The 24556-nt window shown below is 42.8% G+C and overlaps 1 protein-coding gene across 5 annotated transcripts in view; it reads left to right on the top strand.

The window, feature by feature from the left end:
- Positions 1 to 24556, top strand: part of LDLRAD4 (low density lipoprotein receptor class A domain containing 4) — a 453579-nt gene extending 429023 nt beyond the window's left edge. For all 5 annotated transcript variants that reach the window (XM_058556731.1, XM_058556729.1, XM_058556730.1 and 2 more), the window contains 2 exons: positions 15609 to 15662; positions 17003 to 24556. In XM_058556731.1, coding sequence (XP_058412714.1) covers positions 15609 to 15662; positions 17003 to 17533 — 585 coding nt within the window. In that variant the 3' untranslated portion in view covers positions 17534 to 24556. The remainder of the gene's footprint in view (positions 1 to 15608; positions 15663 to 17002) is intronic.

The following is a 24556-nucleotide window of genomic DNA, read 5'->3' as shown; positions in this document are numbered from 1 at the left end:
TGCTGTTGCTTCTCAAGGGCTGGATCTTTCTCCTCAATAAAATGGGAATGTGGATATTGCACAGCTTAGCAATGGGCTCTGTTCAACATTTTACAAACTTGAGATGTATTTTTACACAGTGACCAGAGACAATTCAGGCCTAGACTGGAGCTCCATTTCATGACTCAGACTATTAGCCTAGTTTATAGTCCAGAGAGGGAAGAGAGAGGGTGAGGAAGAAACCTGACTTCTCTCCTGGACACAGATACAAATCTAGGTAACACTGTGGCCACATGTTCGCTTGCAGTCCTCTTCTCTGTCCAGGAATGTGCCCCCCACCAGGCTTCTTGCCTCCTAACTACCTACTTCTCCTCCCCAATTCCATTTTAAAAATGCCACTTCTCTTGATACCGTACTGGGAGAGCAATCTGATTTACACTCATGGTTGCCAACCAGGGGCGATTTTGCCCCTTTGGGGATATGTAACAATGTTGGGAGGCGTTTTTGATTGTCACAACTTGGGGAGAGAGTGCTACAGGGATGCTCTAAACGTCCTGCAATGCACAGCCCATGACAAAGAATGATCTGACTCCAAAGGTCAGTGTTGCCAAAGTGGAGAACTCCTGATCTCACCAGGTGCTGAATGCCACCCTTCCCAGAGGCACTTTGCTGTTAGAGGAGGATGCCTGTTAAAATAAGTGGGTCTCTCCTGGCTGACTCTGAGGCTTCAACAGAGCAAAGAGAATGCTTCCCAGCAGCACCGTGGAAAGAGTTGGGGGTCCACAGGAAACTTGCGTGATCGAAGGGTCCTGGTCTGGGACTCTGCCTTGGGAACAGTTTTCCCCAGAGATTTCTGCCTTCGTTTGTTCATTCAATCATTCATTGGACATGAGCCAGACACTGAGCAAGATAATGAATAAACAATGCAATGTGTCCTTGCCATGGTCTTCTCCCAACCCTCCTCCCCACCATCAGCAGCATCCACTTGGCTAATGCTAATTGGCATTTTCTCAATATTATTGGGGGAAGCTGGGGGTCTCTAGTGGCCATTTGTGTATGTGGGGTGGGGTGTATATCAAGTGGCTGTAAACTGTAGGAGGGGTTTGCGATGGGGCATGAGGACTCAGTGTGGGGCAGTTTCAAGTTGCCCTTCCAGGTGGCCCTCCCTCAGCATCCCAAGGTGGCCACCTGTGCCAACCAGCCTCCTCTCCTGAGGGGCTTAGAAGAAGCTGGCAGGGGCATGGCTGGACAGTCTCAGCACGGTGGGGAAGGGCCTCCTCTTACTGACTGAGCACATCAACGCCAGCCTTCCGGGCTCCTTGCGGCGTTGTGCGAATTTGTGCTCCTTGGAGGAAAGGTGACTGGTGAAGATGGATGTGTGTTTGCGGTTGCTGCTGTCCATGTGGTTTCATGTCTGCTGTCAGAGCACCTGAGAGCTCCTGGAGTGCCTGTCACTTTGTCAGCATCTAAATCCCCTCTGCCCAGGAGCCTGAGTGAAGGAGGCTGCAGCACCCAGCTAGTTGGCAGCTTGTGGGTGCGGGGTGCCCCCTGCTGGCCTCACTATGGGTGAGTGTCTCATGGTTCTGAGTCTGTGCATTACTGGGACACCATCTCTCCCCCACTTCAAGGGGGCTTTTGGCCCATTTGTTCTGGAACTATCTGAGGTCTCCATGAGCGTGGTAGTGAAAGGGGTATTTATTTTAAACCGGTGTGAGAAGGGCTGGACACTTAACATTTTTGGTTAAATTTATTTTTATATATTTCTACTGGAAGATTTAATAGTCAAGATGGAAAAGTAAAGGAGAATATAGTTGGGTTTCGTTTTTGAGGAAGAGGCTGAACATGTAGATATTCTGATTAGGTTGAGGAAACTTCACTACCCGGTGTGAGCTGCTGTCTCCTCACTTATGGGCTTTCCACTTCAACCAAAGGGAAAAGCGAGACTGAGGTTAATAAGACAGGATCTTAGTGGCTCTGAATATCCCTGGTTCTCAGGGAAGGTCTTCTTCTGTAAATGGTGAGTTGGACCAGTTGCCCCTTTGGGCCAAGTGCTGGGCTCACCCTGATTCCAGAAGGTTTGCTTTGTGCAGTCAAAGGCACCTTCCTCAGTAAGGGGGGTGCCTGCGCCCCAATTGCAGCATGCCCCTTCTTCCTTACGCAGTACCTAATCCCCTGGTCTCCTCCCTTGCTGGCTCCAACAGTTCCTGTTGAAAGCAAACACTTTGTGCCAACTCCCCTCTTGGCCAAGGAGGGAATGGATGGAGTCTGCGTTGGCCAAGGCCAGTCATCCTTCATCGCTACGGTGTCTCTGAGACACTGTTCCCAGGGAGCCCAGGAGATGGGATGGCCCTGAATTTGGTGGAAGCAGCCATTTCTGTCTGAAAATGAAAGAGAGCAACCCAGGCTTAAATTAAATTAAAAGAAAAGTAAATGGTTAGATAATGGCAAGCAGCGGTGAATGGGTTTGTGTTACAAACTCATATGTCTTCTTTCTGAGGTAGGCTTGGCTTATTTTTTAGAGCCTGGTTTATGTGATTTCAAAGCTTTGGGACTGTCTAGATTTCTTTTCATTATCTTAGACTGCCAAGTAATAGGAAAACAATAAAGGGGCATAAATATTCTGGACATGGCCCTGAGAGATGTTTGCACAAGTCGCTGGAGCTTTTCTTGCCCGAACTCGGGGAGGCCTGAGAGACCTTTTCTGACAGCCTGTAGCCCAGCCCAAAGGGGTTAGTTGAACCCACCTGGACAGCCCAGGGCGTGATGGACAGTGGACAATGGGCAAGGCTGAGGTGGTGGGCCATCTACTGAGGAACAGCAGAGGAACAGGAACATTTTACTTACTTTGAACCATATGAAATTGTGGGTATTCAGCCATTCTGACCTATAAAAACAGCAATTTCAATTTAAAAATTAACAAAAGGAGTCATGTCAGGCATTTCTTTATTACCAGGGATTAAATCAATTGTGAAAATACTGGTGCCTGGGCCTCCCTGAGGAGACAAAGCAGCACCAGGCCGGCACTCAGCACAGCCAGTGCTACACCAGCTCCAGGGAGGAACGTGGGGAAGGAAACCATTTGTTTTGTCCCCCAGCTGTTAGGAAGGAGGACAAGGACTGCAGCTGCCAGCTGTGTCAGTGCAGAAGCTTGGGTTCCTCCAGTCTAAAGTGCTCTGGTATGGAGAAAGTCCACACCCAAAGACCTTCCCTGAAGATGTTGTAGATCTGGCCTGGGGTATGGCCAGTGTATGTGGTTTGCCCCACAGAGTGTTTTGACAAAACTTGATGGAACTTGTAAAAACTGGGAGATTTCATATAATAATTGCAATTTACATCTTTTCTTGAAAAGTGAGCATATCGGGCCACACTGGCCTCTGTTCCTGTCTGGCACCCCGAGGCTGGGTCTGCAAAGCAGCCACCACTCAAGATGGGCTGGTGCTCACCTTTTGGCTGTGGTACCATCTCTCTATGTGGAATCCTCAGCAGTGGGCAGAGTGCCAAGGCCATTTGTTGGTTTACATAGTGGTGATTGTTTTTTAGAGAAAATATTCTTCTGCACTCATGCCTCTACCACAAGGGTGAAAACAAAGATAGATCAAGAGGGCCATTGGTTTCCAGAAAAATGGGAAAGAAATTCCTTGTGAAAGTAAAGAGCATTCTTAAAAGATAAGTTATTCAACCAAGTGAGTCTGGACCAACAGAGTACAGTGTTTCCTACGCCCAGCCTGACATGCTCATTCCTGGCCCCTGCTGTCCAGTCATCTCCCTGGGGCAGGACCTACCTCTCTGCGGCTGGAGTCTGTGGCCAAGAGGGCAAAGGTGGCTGTGGGCTCCTCTCTTTCGGTCTTGGGAGCAAGGATGGCCTGAGGATGGGCAGTTCTGGACACTTCTGAGAAGCCACTCAAGAATCTACCACACTGGGCTAGTTGAACCCGCCTGGACAGCCCACAGGCTGTGTCCTGGGGTCCAGTGAAGGGCACAGGGTATGTGGGAGTTACCACACACACAGTTCATTCTCACTGTGACTGAAGAGCTGGACTGCTGTGCACCTGCCTATTCTCATTTCTATCTGCTTCAGCCTGTGTTTAGAAAAGCATTTGCAAAATGATAGAAATGAACTATTTTCAGTAAAGTGCAAAAAAATGAACTAAAGGGCTTGATGATGCAGTTATAATAGGCACGTCTCTGACACTTTAGACTACAGAGAGTCACAGGCTTCATTTAGCATGGGACTGGGATGAAAGATGGCAGGGGACAGCTTGCTTGTGAGTTAGGCAGATTCTTACTGCACCATAGGACCAGGGTTGTTTGTTGTCAGCTTTCCCAGTAACAGTTCTCCATTATTTCACGAGCTGCTGAAACTGCGGTTCCAAGTGTCAAGGGGAGTGCAAGGGGCAGGCCAGCGCCTACTATAAACTCCAAGTACAGGTTTCCTACCATCAGCCATGCTGGTTCTCTCTCTGAATGAGTGAGGGCGTTCACGTAGTCAAGCTGCCAGTTGCCCTTTGGTGTTTCTAATTGAAGCATTGGAAGATAGATAATTTTAACAACGTCAAAATGAGAATGTTTCCCTTCAAATAAGAGAAACAAAAGGCCAATCTACTGGCAAAAACTGGATAAGGATGCTGGGTCATAGCTGTTACACAGCAGAGTCTTACCTGAACAAAAGTAGACAGACCTTTTCAATAGCCAAGATTTGTTTTTAAAGCAATGTGAGTAGCTCAAATAGTCCTTCTACGGATGTTGTCATTGCTCAGAACAGTTTTGAAATTACCTTCAGAGCTTCTAGATCATGTTTTGGAAATTTTTCAAGGGAAGTTTTTTTTTTAATTCTCAATGATAACAAGTCTTAATTTTTCTTATTTGTTCTCTGAGGGTGGATTTGATTTTTGGGACCAGCTAAAATCCATTTAGATTTAAATCATATGAATGACATGGCTGATCAAGCTAAATGATACAATTTTGGTGCAAAGCCAAGTGTGACTCAATTAGTAAGACTGGTGTTGTCCGAGTTACAAACTGATGCTGTAGAGAAAGGTCAGGAAGGACCCACAGCAAAATGATGGCTTCCTCTGGGGAGGAGCGGGGCTGAGAGGAGGGGAGCAAACAGAGCCTGGTTCTGTGTTGTTAAAACTTTTATGGTAAGAATGTTTGTATATTACTTTTGCAATTAAAAAAGCATCCTCTGCTCACATAAACTGATCCTGAAGACAATTCCAATAATGTTCTGATCACATATAGACTTCCATGGTAACTCATTTGAACATGGTTGGATATTGTGGCAAAAGAATGCTAAAATCAGATTTTTAAATAAAATTGATAAAAATTTTATAAACCTTCTAAATAGGCATTAGCATTAATAATCTAATGGTAAAGTTTGTTTGTTTGTTTTGTTTGTTTTTACTTAGTCCTTGAAAGTTGCTGTGGTTTGTTCTGGGGGAAAAAAGTTCTCTAACTTATTCTGAGTGGTCCTTGGTAGGGAGGCTCCAGGGCTGTCAAAAGACCCCAAGGGAGGAAGCTGGGTTCTGGCTCTGTGTTAATCCCCTGCCAGCTCTGTGGCCTGGAGGAAAGTATTTGCCCCTGTGCCTCAGCTCCCTCTCACAAATTAAAGGAGGTGATTGTGCCTGCCTAGGCTGGTAGTGTGTGGTTCCACATTTCCCTGTTGCCTTGAGCTTTATAATGCCCAGACTGCTTTCTCTTGCAGTCTAATTGCTCACTCTCCCCCAGCAACAAGCCAGGGAGAGGCACCCATGTAGCTCCTTTTCTGCTTGCTCCTCAGGGCCTGTAGATCTCCCTGATCCATTGTGTTCTGGAAGTATAAAGAATTCCCTTTCTTTTCTTCCCAGCAGACCTTCCTAGATGATTTGTCTTTCTCTTAAGGGAAGTGCCCTAGATTGAGTAGAGTTGGGAGGGAAATATTGAGTCTTGAGAAGAAGTCCAAGAGGAATAAAGGCGGAAATGCTGAAGAGAATACAGTCATTGACATCTAGAGGATTGCCTTTACATCTAAGCTGCTACTGCCATCTAGGGTGAAAAAGACAGGAATACTAAAGCATTTGGATGGTAGAGAAGTTGCATGAAAAAAGGGAAGAAATGAGAGAAAATTGATTTTATTGGAAAGTAAAGGTGTTGCTGAATATCCAAAGATCAGTTTTACCTATGCTTTGAGATTCTCACCTTGGGACAGGGTTAAAAAAGTAGGTTTCCAAATATTTGGGGCCATACAATACATTCATTCACTGGGAGGAAGCCTTGGGTAAAAGCCAAAATATCCAGCAATGGCCTTGCTTTACCACGCACTGGCTGTGTCACCTCCAGTGAGTAATGTACCCTCTTTGGGCCTCAGTTTCCTCCTATCTAAAATGAGGGATAATTGGCTTAGATCAGAGACTTTCAAATTGTTTTTGACCACAAAGAACAGTAAGAAACACATTTTACATCACAATCCAGAATACTCATATATGCAACTAAAGCAGAAGTTTCACCAAACTATACTTACAGAAAACATACTCAGATATTTTCTATTCTGTTTCATTTTTGGGGATGCTGGCTGTGACCCACTTAAATTGATTTTCCAACTGTCTCAGTGGTTGCAACTCACAGTTTGAAAAACACTGTATTAGATGTTTCCATTCCCACAGAGAGCTGGTTGTTTCCAGTCCCCACATCTGATGATTCCTGTGATCCTCTGTGTTGTGTGTGGAAAGGAGATTTTAGCTGAGAGCATAAAACCAAGAGGGTTCGGGGCATGGGAGTGGTCTCACATGATCACAGTGCACGTGGACCCAAGGCAGCAGGCTTCAGCCACAGCTTACAGTGGAAGCCCCAGTAAGTCATGGTCACAGATTCCTCCCTTTTAATGCTATAGTTGTATCCTTTGGGTGGAAAAAGATCCAAGAGATACAGAAATAAAAAAGATTATAAGAGAATACTATGAACAGTTGTATATCAACAAATTGGATAAACTAGATGAAATGGACAAATTCCTAGAAACACCCTACTAAGACTGAAACGTGAAGAAATAGAAAATCTGAATAGATCTGTAACTAGTAAGGAAATTGAATCAATAATCAAAAACCTCCCAACAAAGAAAATCCCTAGACCAGACGGCTTCACTGGTGAATTCTACCAAACATTTAAAGAAGAATTGACACCAATCCTTCTCAAACTCTTCCAAAAATTGAAGAGAGGAAACACTTTCTAACTCATTCTATGAGGCCAGCATTACCCTGATATCAAAGCCAGTCAAAGACATAACAGAAAAAGAAAACCAAAGACCAATATCCCTTCTGACTATTAATGGAAAAATCCTCAACAAAATACTAGCAAACTGAATTCAGCAGCATACTAAAAAGGTTATATACCATGACCAAGTGGAGTTTATTCCTGTAATGCAAAGATGGTTCCACATGAAAATCAATCAATGTAATACACCACATTACAGAATGAAGGGAAAAAAAACTACATAATCATCTTATTGATGAAAAGGTATTTGACATAATTCAACACTTTTTCATGATAAAAACATTCAACAAACTAGGGTAGAAGAAACTCTCTCAACATAATAAAGGCCATCTACGAAAAGCCCAAAGCTAACATCATACTCAATGGCGAAGTACTGAAAGCTTTTCCTCTAAGATCAGGAACAAGACAAGGGTGCATACTTTCACCACTTTTTCAACGTAGTGTTTAATGGAAGTTTTGGCCAGAGCAATTAGGCAAGAAAAAGAAATAAAAGGCATTACAATTGGAAAGGAAAAAGTAAAATTATCTCTGTTTGCAGATGACATGATCTTATTTGTAAAAAACCCTAAAAATTCCAACAAACAAAAAAAAACCCTACTAGAACTCATAAATTCAGCAAAGTTGCAGGATATAAAATCAACATGCAAAATCAGCTGCATTTCTTGACATTAACAATGAACAATCCAAAAAGGAAATTAAGAAAACAATTCAATTTACAATAAAAAGCATCAAAAAGAATACAATACTTAGCAATAAACTTAACCAAAGAGGTGAAAAATTTGTACACTGAAAACTATACAATGTTGATGAAGGAAATTAGACACAAATAAATGGAGAGACATCTCGTGTTCGTGGATTGGAAGACTTGATTGACATTGTTAAGATAGCAGTATTACCCAAAATAATCTACAGATTCATTGCAAACCCTATCGAAATCCCAACATTATCTTTTGCAGAAGTAGAAAAGTCCATCCTAAAATTCATGTGCTGTCTCAAGGGACCCCCCACCCCCTCTGCACCCCCATAGCCAAAATAATATTGAACAAGAATAACAAAGTTGGAAGTCTCGCACTTCCTGATTTCAAAACTTACAAAGCTACAGTAGCAAAACAGTGTGATACTGGCATACACACATATAGACCAATGGAATATAATAGAGAGCCCAGGAATAAACTCTTCCATATATGGTCAAATGATTTTCTACACGGGTGCCAAGAATATTCAAGGAGAAAGGACAATATTTTCAAAAATGGTACTGGGAAGACTGGATATCCACAGGCAAAATAATGACATTGAACCCTTATACCATATACAAAAAATTAACTCAAAATGGATCAAAAACCTAAATGTAAGAGCTAACTCTATAAAACTCTTAAAACAATGGGGGGAAAGCTTCATGACATTGGATTTGGCAATGATTTCTTGCATATGACACCAAAAGCATAGGCAACAAAAGAAAAAATAGATAAATTGGACTTCAAAAATTAAAAACTTTTGTTCGTCAAAGGACACTATCAAGAAAGTGAAGAGGCAACTCACAGAACAGGAGGAAATATTTGCAAATCATATATCTGATAAAGGATTAATATCTAGAATAGATAAAGAACTCTTACAACTCAACAACAAAATAAGAGACAGCTCAATTTAAAAATAGGCAAAGGACTCAAATAGACATTTCTCCAAAGAAAATATACAAATGGCCAATAAGCACATGAGAAGAACTCAGTATCATTAATTGTATTGTTAATTTTTTGTGTCAACTTGACTGGGCTAAGCGATGCCCAGGTAGCTGATAAAACATTATTTCTGGACGTGTCTGTGAGAGTAATTCTGGAAGAAATTAACATTTGACTCAACAGACTGAGTAAAGAAAATCTGCCCTCACCAATGTGGGCAAGCATCATCCAATCCATTGAGGGCCCAAATAGAACAAAAAAGTGGAGGAAGGGCAGATTCTCTCTCTCTCTCTCTCCTTGAGATCCATCTTCTCCTGCCCTCAGATGTTGGAGCTCCTGGTTCTTGGGCCTTCGGACTCCAAGACTTACACCAGTGGCCCCCCACCCAGTTCCCAGGCCTTCTGACTCAGACTGAATTATACTACTGGCTTTCCTGGTTCTCCATCTTGCACATGACAAATTGTGGGACTTCTCCGCCTCCATAACCACATGCACCAATTCTTATAATAAATATACTCATATATATCCTATTGGTTCTGTTTCTCTGGAGAACCATGACTTAATACACTAATCTTACACAAATCAAAACCATAATGAGATACCATGTCACACCCACTGGGATGGCTATTATCAAAAACGCAGAAAATAACAAGTGTTGGTGAAGATGTGAAGAAATTGGAACCCTGTGCATTGCTGTTGGAAACGTAAAATGGTACAACTGCTATGGAAAACAGTATGGTGGTTCCTCAAAATATTAAACATAGAATTACCATATGATCCAGCAATTCTACTTCTGGGTATATACCCAAAAGAATTAAAAGCAGAGATTCGAAGAGATATTTGTACACCCCTGTTCATAGCAGCATTATTCACAGTAGCCCAAAAGTGGAAACAACCAAAACATCCATCAATAGATAAATGAATAGACAAAATATGGTATATACCTACAATGGAATATTACTCAGCCTTAAAAAGGAGTGAAATGCTGACACATGCTACAGCATGGATGAGCCTTAAAGACATTATGCTAAGTGAAATAAGGATACAATAGTATGTGTCCACAAAAAGACAAATATTATATGATTCCACTAATATGAGGTACCTGGAATAGTCAAATTCATAGAGACAGAGAATAGAATAGTGCTTACCAGGGGCTGAGGGGAGAAAGCAGTGGGAAGTTAGTGTTTAATGCATATAGCATTTCAGTTTGGGAAGATGAAAAAGTTCTGGAGATAGATGGTGGTGACAGTTGCATGACAATGTGAATGTACTTGATGCCACAGAACTGTACACCTTTAAATGATTAAAATGGTAAATTTTATGTTATGTGTATTTTGCCACAATAAAAAAGACAAGTCAATTTTGATTTCCCACTCACCACGGGAGAAAATATTTACAAATCATATATCATAACCACCCCCCAAAAAGTACCAAACAGGTTTAAAGGGAAAAAATATAATTATTGTGTTCCAAGTCTGCAAATAACACATCTTGATGCTGGCATCATGCAGTCATTTGGAAGATCAGGTGATTTTTTTTTTTTTATCTTTAATGCAGACATTTTAGTGTCAAGCAGATTCAATTTATGGGAAATCTTTCTGTCAATATGACTGTCCATTGACCATTCAAAAGGGGGAAAATACAAAGCAGATTCCTCAATTGTAAAGGAGTCCAAAAATGCATGTCTTCAAGCTTGCAAGATTTGGAGCTGTCCTGTGTCCCTTTTCCACAAGATTAGATTCAGTAGAGCCCCTTGGTGACCGGCCAGCTCCTCAGGGTGGTCAAAGGGATTCATAGGCCTGGGTCCTAGTGTCTTTGCTCACCAGTGCGCCCATGGAAGCAACTTCCAGGGCCAAGCCAGGGAGGCCAGGGCTCCAGACTTTATGATTCAAAGTGCACTTAGCATGGGAGACAAACTACACGTGTGCACTCATGTGTGTGCGTGCGTGTGTGATTGTGGTTTTTGTGTACCTAGGCTGGAGGACACTGTCACAGGGGAAAGCCTCTCCCTCATCATGTTTACTGTGGTCCAGGCTCTGCCCACAGCCTTGCAGATTCAGAAGAAAGTGTTGTCACCCTAGTCAGAGATGGTCAAACGTGAGTGATCGCCTGACAGTAACTACACTAGCAGGAGAGTGACAAATCACAATGTATTCATTCACAATAAAGATTTCATTTTAGCAAATAAAAGAAGATACAAGAGAAAATAAAAGTTTGTCACAAAATTGAATGCTATAAAATTGTTTCTTTAACCTGCCTACTGTCTCCCTGCGTCCAGCTCATGACATCAGAAGGAGCAGGGCATGGCACAGGTAATCTCTGCCGAAGTCTGTTCTCATGGTGATTTCCTCAGGGGGCAGCCAGTTGCCAGGCTGAGCTAACGATTTAAGAGCACAGAGAGTCATGCAACTGTGGGCCTTCATTCCGTGTAGCACCTGGGGTTGTGCTGAAATTGAGTCGTGGGAAGCTGTGGAGAAGAACTTGCCGTGAGGAGTCTCGTGAGTAATGCTGGTTTTAGGAATCAGGTTTGGGAATCCCGACTGAGAAACGTCCTGAAGAAATCCGAGACAAATGCAGCTTTGCTTAAGCCTCTCGCGTGCTTCCAGCTTTTCCATTCAAAACGCCACCTTTGGAACAGATAATCTTGCAAATAAACAAACAAGGAAATTTCAATGAACTCATTATTTTAAAAGAGATAACTGAAAATCACCCCCACTTTAGTTGTGTATAACAGCTGGTAACCATTGTCTGTAATGCTAAGAGCTGCGTTGACTGAATACTTCTCTGCAAGGCCCTGTGCTAAGGAATTTAAGCACATTGTTGTACTTGAGCCTCACAACAACCTCCTTTTACAAAGAAGGAAAATGAGGCTTAGAAAAACTAAGTGAGCTGCCTGAGGTCACAGACTGAAGAGTGGCAGGGCCAACATTCTGGTCTAGGGCTTTCCCAGCTCCAAGTCCACTTGCCCTTACAGATCCACATCTGTGTCAATAGCTGTGTCATCCATCCGGGTAATATTAAGTTGTCATCAGATAATCGCTCATTACCTTTCTTGTTACAGGGCCTTTGTTCCAGGGAGAAAACTAGAGAATAAGAAACATGCATGCAAGGCACTGCACATACAGAGAGGGCTCTGAGGCCTACTTCCTTCACCCCCAAGATTGGATGCCCTTCTTGTAAGCTTCCTGGAGCAGGTGTGACAGTCCCCCATGTGTCCTGCTCAGTTTTAATGTGTGTCTCAAATAACTGGTACTAATAATAGATAAAACATGAGTGATTTGAGAATAATATACCTTAAAAAATAAACTAGAATTGATTCAAAGTGATCCCTAGAGTGATGTCACACTAACTCACTTGCATTCCAGAATGCTTTCTTAAGTAGAACAAGGGGGTCAGAGTGTCAGCTTAACCCTGGGGATTGTACAGACCCCCTGCTGCGCCCCCACTGCCTACCCCATGGGAAGGTGTGGCACAGTACCTGTCGGGTTATGTGTGCACATCATCTCTCGTGTTGCAATGGAAAAGGATCGAGATCTGCTGCTAGGAAGTATTCAGTAGACGTATAGTGAAGTAATGAATGAATAGACGGGTGGATGCTTCCCTTCCTTTTGGTTGGTATTCTTATGAAGAAACAGTTATTAGAGAGGGAATGCATTGAAGCCTGTATAAAAATATTGGCAATATTTTGTTCCTATTACTCAAAATTCTGTGAACTACTTTAAGTATTATCTTATTTCACAGCTTATTCCAAGTATAACACAATGTAATGAACTAAGCATTAGCCAAGAACATTAGACCCTTCATTGTGAGATAAAAATTGGTTTCATAATGAGGATCCAGAAATGCTGCCATTTGAGTAGATGCTAACCATATGACAAGTCCCCTTCTCCCTGAAAATGTCATCGCTGGCATTTGAAGATGAAGAAACCAAGGGGTCTAGACAAGAGGGCCCACATCTTTGAGTTTAGCTATCTGCAGTCTCTCAGATGGTACAGGGCCCTTAGAGAATGCTGGTCACAGAGTCAGATCATAGTCAGAGGACTTCACCTCACCAAGGAGAGCAAGAATCAGTGGGCTCCACCAGCAGCGTGAGAAGTTTAGTGCTAACGAGGGTGATCTGGCAATGGGCAGTATGGGACAGCCCAGAGGGGAGTGGCCAGAGCAGGTTGTGGCATGAATTTAGTGCTAGGCGGGTTCATAACTATTGGGACGGCTGAGATCCAGCCTTTCTAGAACTCTGGTCATCTTCCAGGTCTGGATTCTCTACGTATCAGCACTGGGCACAGAACTGGAATGACAGCTTCTTAACCAATGCCGCCACAGCCTCTTGTAGGCTTTGTAGTTTTAACGTCTCCTATGTATCACATGGGTGAAAGGCCTGAAAAATAAGTCTCCCATAAAATGAATAAGACCGGGGGGGAGGGGCAATTGTCAGTGAATAGTTAAATAAATTGTCATTATTAAAATAGTAATGGTGGCAATAGAGGGAAGTGGAGTGGGGGTGAGGGAGAATGGTGAGTTGATGAGGCCACGCCAGTGCAGAGGAATGAGAGGTTTGGGGGAAAAGTCAATGAGTTCCACTTTGGACATGCTTAGTTTTAGGAGTCTATTAGAATCCTAGAGGCCCCCATAGTTAGCCACATCTGGAGCTCATGGGAGAAGGTGGGGCCGGATATAGACCCAATCCCCATGAGGATGGCCCTGTAAGCCATGGACAGAATGAGATGGCCCAAGCAGATTACAGTGAGAGGAGAGGGGCCCAGGGTAGGGCTCTGAGGAACTCCAACGTTTAACCAAAACTCAGAGCTAGAGGCACCCCTCAAGGGATGGGCAGAGTGGCCAGAGAAGTCAGGATGTGCACCAGGAGGGGGTGATGTTGCTGAGGTCAACGAGAGGGTGCAGTGCTGCTGGGAGGACAGGTGCGAGGAGGGCCAAAAAGCGCCGAATGGATTTAATAAGAAGAAGGTTGATGTGAATTTGGTGAAATATAAGATTGAGTGTGCACAAGGCTTGATGTGGGTCTCTTTTAGGCATTTTTCCAGTATGCTAATTTTTAGGGAAATAAAGCCATTGAGGATGGTTATTGCCATTATCAGAAAATGTGCAACCCCCTACTTCTGGGTCACTTCCCTCCCACTTCATTTGGTGGTGTTATCTCTGGCCATTACGCTGCACACTGTGCTTTAATCTGCTGCTTTTGCTGTCACCTGGTGCCAGTTCTCAGGATGGAAGGTTAGAACTGGACATCAGTGAGGTGTCTGGTGGGCAGGAGTGGCACCGAGCTGCAGTTTGAAGGAGAGGAAGAGGAGCTAGGATGGAATCATGACTTGTAGAAACATGGGAGGATGAATTTTTATACTATTTTCAATATGAGAGTCGCTACAACAACCCAGAACTATGGTGATTGTTTCACTTTGATCCAGAGGAACACGTGCTCTGAAGTGCTGTACAAGCTGCCTTCGCCCAGTGAAGGCTGCCCGCAGCTGTGGGTCAGCCACTTCATCAGATTCGCCTTTGGTCTGTCGCCATGCCAGAGCTGTAATGGCTCATCACACAACTTGATAGTCAGACCTTAGGCGCAGACTTCCTCCAAATGCAGCTGGGTCCGTTGATACTTTTGCTGCTGATTCCATAATGTCCTGCGAGTGTCTTAGGAACAGATTGTATCTATTGAACAAACGTCCTGTTTAGCAGTGAAGGGGGTATTTGTACTGAATGCAGGCCTACAGAAGGGAGCAAGAGAGAATGGGCCTTTGGGTCTACAGACTGAGGGGTATTTTCCCTCGTGGGTCTACCTTGGCACGTGTGGGCTCTCAGGAGGCTCAGTGATCGCACAAGGCCATGTATGCATATTCCTAGGTGTCCAAAAATACAGGCATCTGCTTCCCCTCAAGAGTTCTTATTCGCTTTATTACAGTGACATGTCTTTAGCCAGCAGCCCAACAGACCCTTGCTAATAGCCAACAATTTGGATTCAAAAGGGATAACATATTGAAATGCTTTGTAAACAAGTTTATGGTGTAAGAAATGATGGCTTAATAATGCCTGCTATTTGCCTGTCACCTTGTCAGTCTGGCCAAACATTTTTGAAAAAAGATATTAAGCAACTAGATGTCAAGTTACACTGCCTTGTGAATATACAGACGAAGAATAAATTCACTAGAAGATGCTTGAAGGGCATTCAAGCTTTGGAAACTCAGTTTTCAGTTTGAAAGCCAACCAGTGTGGCTGGGCAGTCCCTTTCTTCTGCTGCTGCTTAACTGAAAGCTGAGTCGTAATTCAGAAGGGCCTTGGCTGGCGCTTAGCCGGCTGTGGTGATGCACCTTTGTGTGGGGTAGGCCTCTGCATGAGAGCTAAATTCACCCAGGCCCGACCCTGGTCCAGAAGTCACTGAATACAGTTTGATGACACATTGAATGTATTTCAAACATACAAGTACATGGATTGAAAGACGTTTGACTTCAAATCTATTTCATATCCAGTCTATTTCAAATTTACTTTGGCTGTAACCCTAACTTCCTAACTTTTCCTTTTGGTCACAATTCTCCATTTAGATGGTAGGTGTAATAAAGGACCAGTTCTTTGTCATTCGGGGTTTTAAGCAGGTCTGCTACTATCAAAGAGGAATGTGATCCCTTAATTTTGGGTGCTGCTGTATGAAACTAATGATTTTCTTATGATGTTTCTTGTCCCCGTCTCTACTGCCAGGAAGGGCGCCTGTGGCCTTCAGACAGCTCTGGACCTCGGCCAGGTGCCTCAGAGGTAAGGGAGTGGACAAGGTTGGGGTGTGGGTGGCAGGAGGGGAGGGGAGGAGGGAAATAAACCATTGCAACAAAATTGGTGGAGAGGTTAAATGTATTACAGCATAGATTAAGAAATAACACATTTAAATTAAGGCATATGCCTGTAACTTTGGTTAAAAAGGTGGGGGATGGGTTTTTTCCTAGAATCTCCTAGGGATTATCTGTGCTAGTCTAAAGCTCCTTACAGAAACAGGTTGAGAGTCACTGATCTTTACATGATCCTATAAGCTGCTAATAATGAGGTCTGGCAGATGTGGGCATAGTTTATAAATATCATAGTATGATTCATTCCCACATCTCCAAGTTTAATAGTATGACATTAAAAATAACATAGTGTTTTGCTTTTAAGTAAAAAATATGGTATGAGAGAAGTCAATGGATATATATATATATGTATGTATGTGTACACACACATATATATGTGTGTGTATATATGTAAAATATCTTTCCTCTAGAAGAAACTTGGATGGTGGAATAGACGAGAAGATTATTTAAGAAATATAGTACCTGGATTCATTTTTGGAAAAAAAATCTATAATCATATTTACTTTGGAATAGAAAACATTTTTCATGTCAGTTACTAAAAATAACTACAGGAAACTTTTATCCAGAAAGAAATAACTAGAAAAGTCTAGAAACCAGAAAGAAAAAGAAGTCACTTGTTCCATATTTTTAAAAAGTAATTGATAGGGCAACAAGCTCCTATAAATAATTCATAAATTGACCCAATGCCTCATACCTGCTCCAAGTACCATTATGGGAAATTATAACATATTTATAATGAAAACTCTGAGCTGCTCCCCACTCTTCTCCATCACAGGTGCGAGATCTAGAAGGGACCTGAGAAAGCAGGTGGGCCAGTCCTCTTATTTTTTAGGTAAAGGAGTGGAGGCCTGGTCATGTGGTGGACAGGACCAGAGTCCTGTCTGCACAATGCCCCTCCGCTACATTACTGTTTACTGCACTCTGGAAATTACTGTTGTATTCTATTTGAACTAGTGGGAAATGTATACATAGCATATGCAATAACTCCCATGAAAACCCAAATTTTCAGTTAACCACAATTGTCCATTGTTGCACCATTCTGGATAAACTGTAGTTTGGCAAGATGAGTGGTGTAAGTCATGACAAATAAGAAAACTACATTTTTTTTCTGGAATAGTCTTTCCCTGTTTTGTCTGGGAAAAATTTTTCAGATGGGTGAGAACACAGACCAAGCATGAATTTCCTTGATACCATCACATTCATGGTCTTTATTGTGCCAAGAATGTCTTCAAGCCTTTCCTCTTTTCCTTGCAGATCATGTATGCCCCGCGGTCCAGGGACAGGTTTACTGCCCCGTCCTTTATCCAGAGGGATCGGTTCAGCCGCTTCCAGCCCACCTACCCCTATGTGCAGCATGAGATTGACCTTCCTCCTACCATCTCCCTGTCCGACGGTGAGGAGCCACCTCCTTACCAGGGGCCCTGCACCCTGCAGCTCCGGGACCCTGAACAGCAGATGGAACTCAACAGAGAGTCTGTGAGGGCCCCACCCAACCGAACCATATTTGACAGCGATTTGATAGACATTTCTGTGTACAGTGGGGGCCCGTGCCCACCCAGCAGCAATTCAGGCGTAAGTGCCAGCACCTGCAGCAGTAACGGGAGAATGGAGGGGCCCCCCCCGACGTACAGCGAGGTGATGGGCCACTACCCGGGCGCCTCTTTCTTCCACCACCAGCACAGCAGCGCGCACAGGGGGAGCAGACTGCCGTTTCAGCAGGACAGCTCTGGGAGCACAGTGCTGCCCATCCAGGGCAAGGACAGGAAGCCTGGGAACCTCGTCTGACCCTCCCGTGTGCATCTGAGTTGAGGAGGAAGGAAGTGAGGAGGGAGAAGGGCTGCACTGCCCCTCCGCTCCCAAGCACGATGTTCAGTTTTACGTGCTACAACTAAGTAAAACCAAATGTGCAAATGTGGTCTTTGTTTCTGATTCCTTTCAGGGGAATTGCATGCAAACTAGACTGAAATAATACAAACTTCCATTTGGTCTGACCGCAAACAGTGTTTATTTGGGGGCAGGCATTGGGACGGGGGATGGTTTTGGCAAAGGGTGGGCATGGGAACACAGAGAAAGGGATGCTTTGAAGATATCATGAAATAAAACCCACAGAGGTATTTGATTTATTTAATTATGAAAGGAGACTTTGAAGAGAAAGAGGCCAGAATGGCCTGTTTTATAATTAACTGAATAAAGAAGGAAGCATTATTATATATTATCATGGGGAAGAATTGGCCAGTTTGCTTTTTCTCCCAAGGTGTGGAACTTTTATTTTGTTTTAAAAATATGATTCAAAATTCCTGTTTTGTGTGCCAAGGTATAAAGTGGAGAAGTTAGATGAATGCAAGGAGTTAATTTGTGTTGTGACGATGTGTTTTTAAAAGTTGCACTATCTTAATGTTTAAAATATATATGAGGGAACTGTTTTACGTGAAGTTCTGTATGTTGTCTTTTCACCTGTGGATTATTATCAGGCCCAAGGAATACCCTGGAGAGTTCCCCATGATCATGCAAGAAAAGATGTTTGGGGATGTAGCCTAACATATGCCAACTTACATAAATCAAAAGAGTCATTATTGTTGCAAGAATTTACATCAAATATCAGTGCATCACTGAAGCATTTGGAGACTTTTGGATGGAAGATAGGAAATACTAAATTCCAGCATTTCTGACTTGTTGAGTTACTGTGCTAGTCTTAGGCTGCGTATTTTATTAAAAATGAACCCAACACATGCATTTATGTATCCAGTATCATGCAGTGCTGCCCTCGTCCTCCAGCAGTGCAGTTTCTTTAGTAATTTAGATTGTTTTCACTCTAGCATGAAATATACTTAGATACATGCATTATTTTATGCAATAAATTGTTTAAAGTGCAAGGTGGTTATTTTTAATACTGTTGAACTATGTGACTTCTCAGTGTATTCCTGTTGTCTTTCTCCTTTCCTAGATAGTTCAGTTCAGTCCTGGATGGCAGGTCAGTGCATGAGAGGCTCTCAGCAGTCGCTCCCCGTGCAGCCCGCCCAACCTTGGTGTGTGAGTGGTGCCGGCAGTGGGTTACTTCACGAGTAGGGAGTCCCTGGAGTTAATGAAGGACACCACGTTGCTGAGGATGACGATAAGCCGTTGCACTTCACTAGTGTTGGCGCAGCATTCTTGGAGGAATTCAGTGCTCAAAACCCAACCAAACTCCTGTGGGAGTTTCCTCAGCCTTTGCAATGGTGGCCAGAACTGGATGTTCAGTTATAAAATAGTGCAGGGTAGGGGAGTACAGGATAAAAAGCACAACATGCAGTTAAAATGCAATTAGAAAACTAATTTTAAAGATTGTTAGTCTTAATATTCCTGATATTTACAAACATTCATTCTTATGTAAAATAACTTTCTTCTGTGGAAGTAAGCATCTGGCTTTTATAACAGCAACAGCAAATAAGTTCAACCAATACCGCCCAGGGGAGGGCTTATCTTAACGGGGTAGCAACCGACCTGTTCTGTGCAGGTTAGGTCCCTTTGGCCTCTGCATGCAACAGAGTGGATTGGAAGTTACTCTGATCTCTGCAGTTTTAATGCCAACTGTGTTTGTGTCTGTCTGTGGGTCTCCGAGGCGATTTCTCAGTGAGGTGACTTTGTGCTGTTGGCTGAGACCTGGAAGAGACCATTCTGAACTACAAATCCTGTCTTCTCTCCTCTGCTTCTTTCTGCTGCTTTTCTTGGTCAGTAGGTTGCTGGGTTTTGTTTTGAGGATTGGAATCTCCATTAGATTCATCCCTTTCACACAGTAACATCCACAGAACTCGTCAAACTTTTAAAAGGAGAGAAAAAAAATGTGGGCAACAGTTGTCACCCATGCTTCAGACCCTATTTGGAAGTGTGTACACTGAGGGTCTCAGTGTGAATTCCAAGGCTGGGCAGAGCCCTGGGAGCCTTGACTCGGGACCATAGATTTCCTTTCCCACCGCCCTAGAGCCTCCTGACGGTTCAGCTGATTGCCTAGACTGCAAGCCTGTGCTTGAGGGAAGCTGGGACTCTGCATGGCGTGAAGCCTCGCCTCGCCCTGTCAGATGAAGATTAGGGAGCACTTGTCCCAGTTAGGACCCCACTGGTGGTCAGGGTCCCCTCAGACACAAAATGAGGTTAGCTAATGATGTCATCATTCCAAACCTTTCCTGCAGTTTTGGTAAAGTGGGTAGACCCACCTATGGCTCCAGCTCGAAATGCTTTTACAGTCCTTACTTTTCTACCTGCTGTAGGAATGAGCTGTGGTCAGAAACTTGTCAATTCCTTAGTCCCTTTGCCAGTATATGGACATTTGCAGATGTCCATGGTATTGGCAAAACAATCATTTAATTCAAATAATTTTAATTGGCCTTCAAAAGAGAGGTTCTTCCATGCAGCCACCCTAGAGAATTGCTCTTTAAGTTAAATAGTTATCTAAAGATACAGACATAGCAACCATGACTTGAATGGTCTTTGGGGCTGGGCCTTTGCAATGAATTAGTTTATCAACCAAGGTCATAAATTGAATTGATAGTCAATTTCCCTTCAGCACAGGGAAAAAGTGATTTAGATCAATAGGTCTTTTGAAGGCCGTGGCTGCCCTATTCATCCTGTTACCTCCTTGCTGGCCTGGTGTGGAAAGAGGAGTGATTGTGAAGACGCAACTTGCACAGTGGGGCCTAATGTTCAAAAAGCCTATGTGCCTATGGAACCCAAGGGTCCAGTTTAGAAACCAGTGATTCCGGCAATCAATGATAGGTTTATTATTTCAGTAGAGTGTTAAAACAAACAAAGGATTGCATTGTTTGAAAGAACAGTGGGAACAACGGATACTCCTGGGCATCCTGTTGTGACTTTTGTCCATTGTCCCAGGAACTTCCAGGAGTGTGAAACCCAAGGCATGTTGAGTCCCATTTATAGGAACACAGTCTTCAGGCATCTATTTGCTTTTCAGAAAGTCTAGTTTCTTCAGACACTGAAGCAGTCCTTAGTACAAAAGAGATTTCACTAAACAAGTTATGCATTTAAACAGTTGATCTGTTCTTCATGTCTCTGACCAAAATTTAGTGTTAAGAAGGCTTGACAAGCATACCCTCTATCCTTCCACATACACACATGGACAGACAACCCACAAGACATTTCAAGATAGCAGAGGAGAATATTTAAAACTTACAAAGATTTGTCTTGCAGACTGTACTTAAATCCACTAATTTTAGCTCAAACTTATGGGAGAGGCAATACGGGCCAACAGTAAACTGGGAGGCCTTCTAACACTGGCATAGGAATGTGGTACACAGATGCAAGTTCCTAAATATCGCCAACTGATCTTCTTCCCCTTTATCTATCTTCATAAGAATGAGAAAGGCTCAAAAGGCAAGCACTTTTAGAAACCTTCTCTGATCTAGAAAAGTCCATGCAAATCCCTGCCATCCACTCAGAACTGGTAGTTGCATCCTGACAGGGGTGATCCTGTATCTTCCATCCAATTGCTCTTCTCGCTAGGAAGTCTCTTTCTTTAGGAAGAGTCCTGGTGTGGTGCCCTTCAGATAACTGGTCCTTAGCACAGAGACACACCCCGCCCGGCCCCCGCCCCTCAAAAGGGTGCTGTTGGCCGCTCGAGGCTCCTGCGCCCTTCTGAACTGCAATGTGGCCGAGGTGTGGGGCTGCTGACCCCGCAGTTCTGCTGGTCAGTGGCCTCCCGTCTTGTTGGCTGTGCTGCTGCTCACTTCTTGAGATTTGCTTGCTACTTAGAACGGCAACATTAACTGCATGTTAATTGGTATGCCATTCATTCTTTTGTTCTTAAAATTGCCAAAGCTCAGCAGTGTTTGAAGGAAAAAAGCTGGGATACTTGGTTTTTGTTAACTTTTTGATTTTTGTCTAACTAAAACTAGAAATACGCCAGTGCTCGGCACCGAGCCTTTGTATGGTGACATATCCCCAAGTCCACCTCCTCTCCCTCCACCAGTGTCCCCCGTCTTAGCTGAAGAGCAGGGACGCAGGCTTCCCTTCTGTCTGCGGTTGCCTCAATTCCCATGGCCTTGGCCAATTTAGATAAAAGAACGTGACTGGGTGACAAGTTGGCAAGTCTCCCCTCCTCAGTGTGAGGAACACTGTATCTACTGGGGCACACTGAAGTCTCAGATTTCACATCAGATCACAAGTGTTGGTCTCAGCAGCTTCGTGGCTCACCCAACTTTATGGATTCCAACAAGGCCCTGCAGCCAGCTGCCAGAACCCATCTAGGGATCAGAGGAAAGCACTCTCCTGCCTTGTAATCCTGCAGCTTAAGAAGTTATTTTACTACCCCAAGTGCTGCATCTTTTTCATAGTTTTTTATAATTTACTACCGGGTTAGATTGTCATTTGCTTGCTGCTGCTGCTGCTTTCCAGGTTCGCCGCATTAGAAAGCCAGTGTGTGTGAGCAGGAATGCCCAGCTAGGAAAGCACTGGCTTCCTTTCATCCCTTCTTTCCTTCCTCATGTGTTGTTTCTGTGTAATGTGGTGGGGGTGGAGCTCTGAGATTATCATACACTTTACACACATATTATATAGAGCCGTGACATTTCAAAGAGCTCTGCATGTCAGTAGTTTTTAAGCAACCAAGGTGTTTCATGTCCTGATTTCAGCAGACAGAGGCACCAAGTCCCCCCTCCACCGCACGCTGTGCCCCCACCTTTGTTGTGCCTACTCACAATGGTGCTTTCTCAGTTGTCTGTCTTCTCATGTTTTTATTTGTAAGGTGCTGTATAGAACTTGAATATATTATGCACATATCCTACCCAATGGGTAGAACAAAAAATTGTTAATACTGTAGTATAATGTATAGATACCAATTTTAACAGAAATGGCATAGCATTTGTGAATGCCTATGTGCTCTGTCCTCTTTTGTAAGGAAATTTGCAAATGGATGCATACAGATAAAAGTCTATGTAGTTTATTTTCCTATTAAATATCAATATTATAACAACACAAAGCAAAGAAGTCTGAACAAGCAAGCCACAGTTTATGACCAGCGTCTGTATAGCAACTGAGAGGTATACCTTTGCTGTGAAAATGTTTTTAAAAAATAATTTTAAAAATCCCACCACTTTTTGGTTGCCACTAGATGCTTCTTATTTTAATCTGTATAGGAATGCTCAGTTGGACCAGTGTTGTTATAGTCAGAAAAAAATGTTGAGTTTTCAAATTGCTTTATGAAAAGGTATTATCTCATGTTGTAGAATAACGAAGATGTCAGAGCCCAGTGAAAAGTGCATTTTGTTAAAATTGCAAAAATTATGTCCAAGTAAATGGGCCTGCGCAGAGGCCTCTGTTCAGTACAGATGCATTTATGACCATCTGTGTCCCTTTTTCTTTGACAAATTGAAGCTGTAGAGCCAATGAACTAACAGTCGAGTTTGTAAGGAAAGAATACCTCAGGAAAAACGAATCCACTTAAGACTCCATTCTTAGAAAAAATGTTTTGTTGTAGGTTATAATTAGCAGAGAACTGGCTATCAGCCAAGGGGAGAATCTTATATCCATTCCTTTTGGTGTCATGGTGATCTTGACCCAAAAAACAAACTAGGTTTTGCCATGTGTTAGGGATTACGTTTTCAGTTGCACGTTATGTCACACCTGTCTTATGCATCTGCTTCCAGCTCAGTTTTTAGTGTCTGATTCCGACCTCTGCATTTACCTTCAAATATTCTAATATTATAAAAAGAAAAAGAAAAGCCTATAATGTGTTCACGAAAACCACTGTTGAATCATGGGTGTGGGCATCCTTTGCAGTGTTGTCCATAAAGGCAGTCAGTGAAAGTTTGCCCATCTGACCCATATTTCCAGTTTATTGTCACCAGAGAATATTAATTCTAATAAATTTCATGTTTTTTATTCGCTCTCTGGTGTATGTTCTGATTTTGAAAATCACAGTAGAATCATACCCTAATTCTCCATAAAACAAATTACTATTATCCTTAAACTAAAAACACCTCTACAATGCAACTCTTAATGCTGAATGGACTATACGTCAGCCCTTCTGTTAACTGTTTCAAAAGGGCCATGAAAAGATAATTATCTTGTGTGTTCTGTGTCCCATCCTGCCCCCACTGTCTGCTCCACTGTCTACCGCAGGGGCTTCCTCGTGATTCATTAAGAACCTAGGCTCATTACTGTCAGAAACAATACTCCCACCCCTCCAGGTTCAATCTCTTGGGAGAACTATTGAGCATGAGTGTCATCAGAGAATGTTCTAGACTCAGAGGTACTAAAATTTGTTACCACACCATTGCTTCCTTTCTATAGAACTAATTGAGGCTTAGACTTTACTGTTAATGATACTGGTTCATTTTAATGTGCTTGTTGGTATACTGCTATTTTTCATTTCATGGCTTTCAAAAATAACATTTTCTAACTGTATACTTGTCTAGTTTAAAGCTATTTTAAAATATGTACAATACTATTCACAGCATTTAGTTCATTTAATTTTTATTATAAAGCAGCCTACTAAAAAAGTACAACTGTATTTGAACTTTTCAATAGTTGTTTGTGAGCTATGATAATCAAAAGTCATTAGTCTTTTAACAGCCATTTGTGCTTACTTTTCAACATAATTCCCAGTTATATACAGAAAAAGATTTCCAACTGTCATGTATCTGCCTCTTTGAGCAATGGTGATGTAGTTCTTAGACCTAAGGTCTGTAATTGCAATACTTTTAAGGAAAGATGTTGCTCTAAGCGCTGTTTGTTAGTTATGAAATCAGCTTTTTCTGCTTGTTCTTAATGCTACGGTCAAACCATAGCATAAAATCATTAAAAATAATCAGTGATATA

This window comes from Diceros bicornis, chromosome 16 (genome assembly GCF_020826845.1).
Source record: "Diceros bicornis minor isolate mBicDic1 chromosome 16, mDicBic1.mat.cur, whole genome shotgun sequence".
Lineage (NCBI taxonomy): Eukaryota > Metazoa > Chordata > Mammalia > Perissodactyla > Rhinocerotidae > Diceros > Diceros bicornis.
The sequence above is the reverse complement of the archived record's forward strand: the minus strand, read 5'-3'. Positions and strand labels throughout refer to the sequence as shown.